Source organism: Gossypium raimondii, chromosome 11, assembly GCF_025698545.1.
Source record: "Gossypium raimondii isolate GPD5lz chromosome 11, ASM2569854v1, whole genome shotgun sequence".
NCBI lineage: Eukaryota > Viridiplantae > Streptophyta > Magnoliopsida > Malvales > Malvaceae > Gossypium > Gossypium raimondii.
The window spans coordinates 36,072,938-36,081,336 of record NC_068575.1 but is presented as its reverse complement, the minus strand read 5'-3'; the positions used below and the strand labels follow the sequence as shown (position 1 = coordinate 36,081,336).

The following is an 8,399-nucleotide window of genomic DNA, read 5'->3' as shown; positions in this document are numbered from 1 at the left end:
GTTCCTACACTTGAAGTCTGATATAAAATTCCATTTTAAAAAAAATAGTCTTTCAAACACGCAAATTCAGTCTCATTATCATTTTTAACTACTTTTACATATTTATGAAATTGTCTTTTAATCATAGCCAAAAAATTATGCATGATAAGGGCCACTTCTATTTTTTCAGTTAACAAATATATCTATATACCCCTAGAAAAATCATCAACAATGGTAAAAAAATACGAAGCACCACAAGAAGTATTAACACGATAAGTTCCCCACAAATCACAATGAATTAATTCAAAATTTTCATTTGCTTTAGTTTCACTAGAAACAAAAGCTTCTCTTGTTTGCTTAGCTCTCAAACAAATATCACATGGTTTATTCTTCACCAAACTATTACTCGGTTTAATATAAGGAAGAGATTCTACTATTTTTGCAGACGGATGCCCCATCCTCCTATGCCATAATTCAGAAGAATCTATATGACTAGCCTTGCAAGCTTGGACTGGTGCTGTCAACTTCAAATAGTAAAATCCCTTGCATTGTTCACCCACTCCAATCATCATCCTCGAGGTGCGGCCCTGTATAACACAAATTTTATTAGTAAACTGGACATCACAATTAGACCCATTAACCAACTGTGACACAAATATCAAATTGCAATTCAAGTTTGGAACATAAAAAACATTGTCTAGTTTCATATGTTTTCCCAAACAAACCGATCCCTTTTTTAATGCCATTACCTCCTCACCATTAGGCAAACCAATTGGACATGCCTCAATTTCTTTCAAATTTGTTAAACATTCTAAATTATCTGCCATATGTTGGGAAGCACTTGAATCAATGATCCAACTTAGATTACTTTTAGCATTCAACTTTTCACTAGTACTCGATTTACATGTGTTCAACAAATAGCGAAAAAGTGTCCATTGTTCAGATGTCAAGGCCCCAGAAGCTGTACTTTCTCCAAGATTATCACTCGAAGTCAACACATAAGTGAAAGCAAGTTTCTTTCCCTCACTATTCATGGCTATTTTGTTTTTATGTGGCTCTTGATACCATGAAAGAACCCTTGAGAGGATGACTTTCTTCCTCGCTCCATTAACAGGCCAAAAAGAGCTATATATATACATGATAGAGGTGATCATGGGCCGGGCCGGGTTCGGGCCAGGTTCGGGTCGGGCTTGAACAAAATTTTAGACCCATATTTTGGGCCGATTGTTGAGCTACCCAGCCCGGCCCGACAGCCCCCCCGAAAAATTCTCTCCTAAATATATTATTTATATATTTAACAGATATTTGCATATCTAAATATATTCCTTGATTTCTTTCCTAATATAAAAAATATAGAAAACTTTTAAAAGGTCGTGGCATCAAGATCATCGCATATCTTGGAAAATTTTTCTTCTACTTCTCTTTGTAACAGATTTGGAAAGTAAAAAGCCCTTTTGTTTTCAACTAAACAGCCATGAGATCTCTTCAAAATCGAACCTCATTTGGAATGAATCCTTCTCCTTGGACTGCTCAAGAACTAAAGAAGCTCTCAATGGTTTGGAGCAACAAACTCTAGTTGTTGAGCTCAGTTGTAGGAGCAAAATGATGCCAATTCTTAGATAGATGGAAGAGTCAAAGCTTTTGGGATAACTTGAAATGACCTATATTTTAAATAATTTTTAAAAGCTTTCTGTATTTTTAATTTTAATTTTTTGTATAAATTTTAAATTTTTTCTAATTTTTTATCTTTTATAATAAAATTTTAGTTTTTATGTTTTTAAGAAATTTTAAATTTCTAGAATTTTTCTATATGTTTTTATAAATGTTGAATATTTTATATATTTTTAATAATATTTTTAATTTTAAATGATTTTTCATTTATATATATCTGTAATTTTAATAATTTTATTCATTTTTATTAATTAAAATATTTTTATCATGTGACACGTGGCAGGGTTAGCTCAAGAAAAGGGAAAATAAAAAAAAGGATCATTAATTTGAACGGTTAAAGGGATTTTTTTGATGGATTTTGGTAGTTCAAGCACTCAATTGAGTTCAAAAAAAAAAAAACAGAGACTTAATTGCTTTTTCGAAAATGTTCAAAGGCTTTTTACACCTTAATCTAGATTAATATATTTATACTAGTAATATATATAAATATATTTTTCAATAATATATGAAGAATTTTAATTTAAACTTTAAATTTATTATTTTAATTTTATTATTAAAATAAAATTATAATATTGAATAATTTATTAAAATAATAAATTATATTAATAAATTATTATATTATTAAATATAAATAATCAAATATGTATGTTTAATATAAAAATTATAATATTTTATATTAATATATTAATATTTTAAATGTTTTAAATTTATTATGATATAATAATATTAAACTTGATTCAAGTTCATTTTATAAAAATAAAATTACTTATAAAACATCTCTTTTTGGAAAAGGGTAAGTCATTTTATAAGAAAAAGAGTTTATATTCTGTTGACTTATAAGTTATTTTCATTATCCAAACTATTTTTCATGAAATAGATACACAAAAATGCAGAAAAAGTTTTTTTTTTTTAAGTTAATTTCTGTGCAACAAATACCCCTAGATGCAACTTACAATACAAACTAACCAACAACTCAACATTAACACAAAATTGAAATAATTTAAACCCAAAATGACTCGATTCAAAAAAATCAAGCCTCAAATCCAAATGATTAGAACCTAAAATAATTCAATTGATTTGAACTTACAATATTCAAACTAAAAAAATACTAAAAAATTAAATTTTAAATTAGCTGGACCCAACCACTGGCATAATTCATATAGACATAAAAATTAATCCAGGAATTGTTTGCATATTTCAACACATAATGGAAAGCTATCTTTTCCTATTATGTATTATAGTATTATAGTATATGTTAGTTCTTTCTGGTACTGAATTTTGACTTCAAATTTGGGTTTGAATTTTGGTAGAATATTGGGCTAAAAGAAAAAAAGACACAAATGGAGAAGGGAGATTATACTAGCCTAGGTGGCAGACATGGGTTCATTGGCTGAAGCTAGGAAAGGGAACATATGGACCATAGTTGCACACTATGGACTTCAACTTGTGCTGTTTTCCATCAGATTTGCTGTCCGTATGGCTTTTAAATCATCTCTCAAGACATATAGAGGTAATTTTATATTTTTCTTAATTTAATGAAGATGTAACAAAATTTGAAACAAAATGGTAGAACAAAACATTAGAGGAAAAAGAGAGAGAAAGAGATGGCCCGATTACCCCCACTTGATTATTGCTTGTAAAAATAGATGGGAGACACAGACGGTGGAGAAAATGTTTATCCCCTAAATAATTTAATTTATTTAATAAAAATATCAATTATCTAAATGAAGGCCTGTTGTGTATGGTCAAAAGCGTCGTTTTGAAGCTGTCGCTGTTATATACATTTATATTTTAGTTATTTTAGGTGGGCAAATAATACGGCTTATTTTTTAAACCCCCTCTACTAGCTTATATATATATGTACCGTTTGCCATACACCTCCATCGCCATTCCCAACAAGAATCATCAAAGTTCTCTTATTCAACACTCGCTCCTCCTCCTCCTCCTCCTTCTTCAACAACAACAACAACAAAACAATTTTCTGGGCTAAAAGAAAGCTAGGAAGCTATATCTTATAGTAGAGGGTTTGAAAAGGAATTGACCTCATCTGCAGAAATAAGCACAAGAAAATGGGGCTGTTGTCAAGAAAAGTCACGTGCAATTCTCATGGACAGGATTCTTCTTACTTCCTAGGATGGCAGGAATACGAAAAAAACCCTTACGACGAAGTAAAGAATCCTAAAGGAATTATTCAGATGGGCCTTGCAGAGAATCAGGTAATATAAAAAGACCCAGGAAATTCACAGTGATTTTCATTATTATATTTATCCTAGTACAATGGGTCTTACGGCTTCTTTTTCTGTCCAGCTCTGCTTTGATCTTCTTGAGTCGTGGTTGGCCAAAAACCCCGACGCAGTTAGTTTCAAGAGAGAGGAGCAATCCATATTCAAAGAGCTTGCTCTTTTCCAAGATTATCATGGCCTACCCGCATTCAAAAAGGTAAAAAGCTACAAACTTCATTGCTGACATTATAAAAGACAGCTTTTGTCAATTTTCTAATCTTTCGATGAAACAGGCATTGGTTGATTTCATGGCTGAAATCAGAGGAAACAAAGTAAGTTTCGACACGGATCACTTAGTCCTCACCGCCGGTGCAACTTCAGCTAATGAAACGCTCATGTTTTGCCTCGCTGAAAAAGGCGACGCTATTCTGCTTCCCACGCCATATTACCCAGGGTATGTTTATTTTTGCTTTCTACATTAATTTCCTGTGGCTTTAATGTTAAGGAACTAATCCATAACTTTATGCATGAAATTTGCAACTTACTAAATGTTTTAAAAAATAATTTCTTTTTTACAGATTTGATAGAGATCTCAAGTGGCGAACTGGGGCTGAGATTGTACCAATCCAGTGCAGCAGCTCAAATGGCTTCCAAATCACTAAATCGGCCCTTGAAGCTGCTTATCAAGAAGCGCAAAGAAAGAACTTGAGGGTGAAAGGGGTGTTGGTCACCAACCCATCTAACCCCTTGGGCACAACCATGTCCAGAAACGAATTGGACCTACTTGTTAACTTCGTTACAGACAAAGAAATTCATTTAATTAGCGACGAGATTTACTCGGGAACTGTTTTTAGCTCCCCAGCCTTCGTATCTATCATGGAAGTTTTAAAAGATAGAAAACTTGAGAATACTCAAGTCTGGGAAAGAGTTCATGTTGTTTATAGCCTTTCAAAGGATCTAGGCCTCCCTGGTTTTCGAGTTGGTGCAATTTACTCCAACGATCCCATTGTTGTGGCCGCCGCCACAAAAATGTCCAGCTTCGGCCTAGTTTCTTCCCAAACCCAATACCTTCTCTCCGCCATGTTGTCCGACAAGAAATTCACCAAAGAATACATTTCCAAAAACCACAAGCGGCTTCAAAAGCGACAAAACAAGCTGGTTTCCGGCCTGGAAAAAGCCGGCATCAGTTGCTTAGAGAGCAACGCCGGGTTGTTCTGTTGGGTTGACATGAGACACCTATTGAGCTCCAACACCTTCGAAGCCGAAATGGAACTTTGGAAACGAATAGTTTACGACGTTAAGCTAAACATCTCGCCTGGCTCTTCCTGCCATTGCACTGAACCAGGCTGGTTCCGTGTCTGCTTCGCTAACATGTCCGAAGATACTCTGAAACTCGCCATGCAACGCTTGAAGTCCTTCGTTAGTTCCATCACCATTGACAACCAGACCCACCAGGACTTGAAAAACATGAGAAAAAAGAACCGCACCAAATGGGTTTTCCGACTATCGTTCCAATCATTCCATGACAGGGAGCAAGGTGAACGATAAGCCTGGTCAAATTTTACAAATGTGAAAATACCCATTATTATTATTATTATTTCCATTCAAAGTTATATCGTAGAGAGAGAGAGAGAGAGAGAGAGAGAGAGAGAAACTGCACTCAGTCCATGTGGGATTTGAAGTGTGTTTAGTTTCACTTGTAAAATTTTACAATTTTTTCCACTTGCCATGGAAATCTTCTTGGATTCTTCAAAACCATTATAGTAAATTATTAGCTAATACAAGATTCCATATCTCTTTACATATAAACAATTCTCCTTCAAACATCTAGAATCTGTTCATTAATTGCTTGTATTATTTTAATGTTTGATAACGGTACTGACATGCAACTGACAACGCGTATGCATCATATTTTCCCGGCCCGGCCGGTTGTACACGGTGACTTTCTCACTATCAGCTGCCGACGCTTTCCATTAATTGTGGTGATTGTTCAACCGACCTTATCATCGGGAATTCTAAAAAAGAGTTAAAAGGTCATGCCTATTAAATTAGTATTAGGGTTTCCCAAATGAAGCAGCCATATATGATAACTTCACCATCTCCAAATTTCCTTGAAATAAAAGAAAAGATTGTGCAGATTTAGATGTGAACAAACCTAATAACTGTTTTTTTTTTTTTTTTCTTTTCCCCAAAATCATCACCAACAACGCAAGCTTTGGAAAGCAAAGAGTTATTTGCAAGAAATGTTTAAAGTGAAATTTGCCTATGAACTTTTTAGGGTTTTTAGATTAGTGCGTAAAAAATGGTTTTGAGATAGAGCTTACGCGGTTTTGCAGGAAAAAAAAACTCATACTATGTTTAGGGAATTATGTTATCCACCGCTTCCTTTTAAATTCACAAATGCATATAAAAATACAAACATCTCTGACTAATTTCTACAACGTAAAATTATTGACAAATTGTACTTTAAATTCTACTTATAACGTTGTCGGTTAAACCCTTAATTTAAATTAGTAATTAAAACTATGACTTTATAACTAGATCAAGCATTCATACTATACAATACAATAATCCTATCACTAAGTCAAAGCAGCACTTACTATTATTGAATGTTTTCCTGACCTAAGTATAAAACACAATGCATTTGCTCCATTGTCAAACAGATTCAATTCTAGTTCATTACTAACAAAAGATAAAAAAATAACACATCAACATCACCACTGTAAACGGATTACATTACACAAAGACCTTTTTTTTTGTTTAGAAATAAGAATTACTTTGTGCCATTATATTTAATTCAGTTCAGCTTTGTTCAGGTGGCATAATTAGATCGCAATTAACCAATCAAATCATGTGAGGATACCATTAATTATGCAATGATAACAATAAATCTTCCAACATTTTAATATCAGCAACAAGAAAGAATATATAATCATTTAAAACTGATATTGCTCCACCTTACACAATCATATATCTTGAATCATTCATAGCTAAAACTGATTCTTCTACATCTTGATATTGAAGAACAAATAAATAAATAATTCCATGGTGCTTAGTTTCAACAAACAAAGTCTCACCCGGACCAATGCTCAAGTGGTCCATAAACTTGCAAGGATATTGTCATCTTAGAGGGAGATTGTATGGTAAGAATATGACAGTGCTTTGAAAAACTTTGCTTTTTGAGATAATAAGAATATGATTGTTGAGGTGGAGAACTTCATGAATGAATGATTCCAGAGATTGAATAACTTTTTGTTGAATGCTCGAATTGTAGGGGTCAGACTAGTAATACCACCTCAAAACTTAGGACAGATTTAGTTAAATAGCATATCTTTTACTGCATTTTGCTACCTCCGGTAATGTAATTTAAAGAGATAGCAGGAAAATGCATATATTACGGCAGCGATTCACTTAGTGTAGTTTTATATATTTCCGTAATTATTTATATAATTAATATTTGAATTTATACTCCCATCTATCTATCATATCTATATATTAAAGGTTGAATTTTTTTACATAAAACAAATGATTAGAAATTTTAAATTTACATCAAATTTAATACGCGTGATCTACATGAATAAGCATAAAATATAATAGTTGAATCGTTAAAATATTATTCATATAAATAATCACGGATATGCACAAAACTACTTAAATTTTTAAGTTATGTAAGTGAATCTTTCCCGGATATTAACTAGTTTAATGTATTTATTTATGGTTCATGTTAATTAAATTAAGTAACTTGAGGTCAGCTGATCTTTTGCACTCAAGTCTTTATATGTTCCTATTAACCAAACATATATATAAAAGGAAGGACTAAGGCCTTCCACAAATACCTTGATTTTTATTATAAGAACGGTTAAATTTTAATTTGATCCCATATTTTGTTCAAATTTGATATTTAATTTTGACATAATTTAATAATTATATTAGTTAGTCCAAATTTTTCATTCTAATTAAAATGACGATGTGAATTTTTAAGAATTGTTAGCACCGTTAAAATTTTTATTAAATTCAGTCTCATTACAATGTTATTTTTCATTACGTGAATACCAATTCTTTTCAAAATGCCATACTAACACAAAAGAATTCTAGTAGTGTCAATAAATGGACCTAAATTTTAAAATTTAAAAGTAGAGATAAAAGAAAAATCTAAAAATTATATGAAAGAAATAAAATTCATATATATATTTGCATAAGATCCCACTTATTAACTCAGATACCAATAAGGATTTGGATTCTCCATTCTTAAATTTAATTAATGCAAAACCAACAAGCCATCACTACTTAAATTAAGTAGCTAGCATCCACAGCTCAAAGTAGAAGTAGTTCAAGATCCACCTTCCACAAATAAATCATTTGAAAGATACAATTTTGGTAATATAGTAATTCAAAAGAGTATAAAATAGTTTAACTAACCATATATATTCATAAATGATATGACAATTGATATATTTATGTATTTCTAAGTTTTTAAAAAAAGAAAATTGGCAGATGAGATCATAAATATTGTCTGTTGCATGTGGC

At 31.9% G+C, this 8,399-nt stretch overlaps 1 protein-coding gene across 1 annotated transcript; it reads left to right on the top strand.

Annotated features, from left to right (window-relative positions):
* Window positions 1-3,547: 3,547 nt before the first annotated feature.
* LOC105804075 (1-aminocyclopropane-1-carboxylate synthase 3) lies at window positions 3,548-5,656 on the top strand. The gene is made up of 4 exons (XM_052624366.1): window positions 3,548-3,866; window positions 3,958-4,089; window positions 4,166-4,326; window positions 4,451-5,656. The coding sequence occupies exons 1-4, from the start codon at window positions 3,720-3,722 to the stop codon at window positions 5,418-5,420; spliced, it is 1,410 nt and encodes a 469-aa protein (XP_052480326.1). The 5' UTR covers window positions 3,548-3,719; the 3' UTR covers window positions 5,421-5,656.
* Window positions 5,657-8,399: the final 2,743 nt, after the last annotated feature.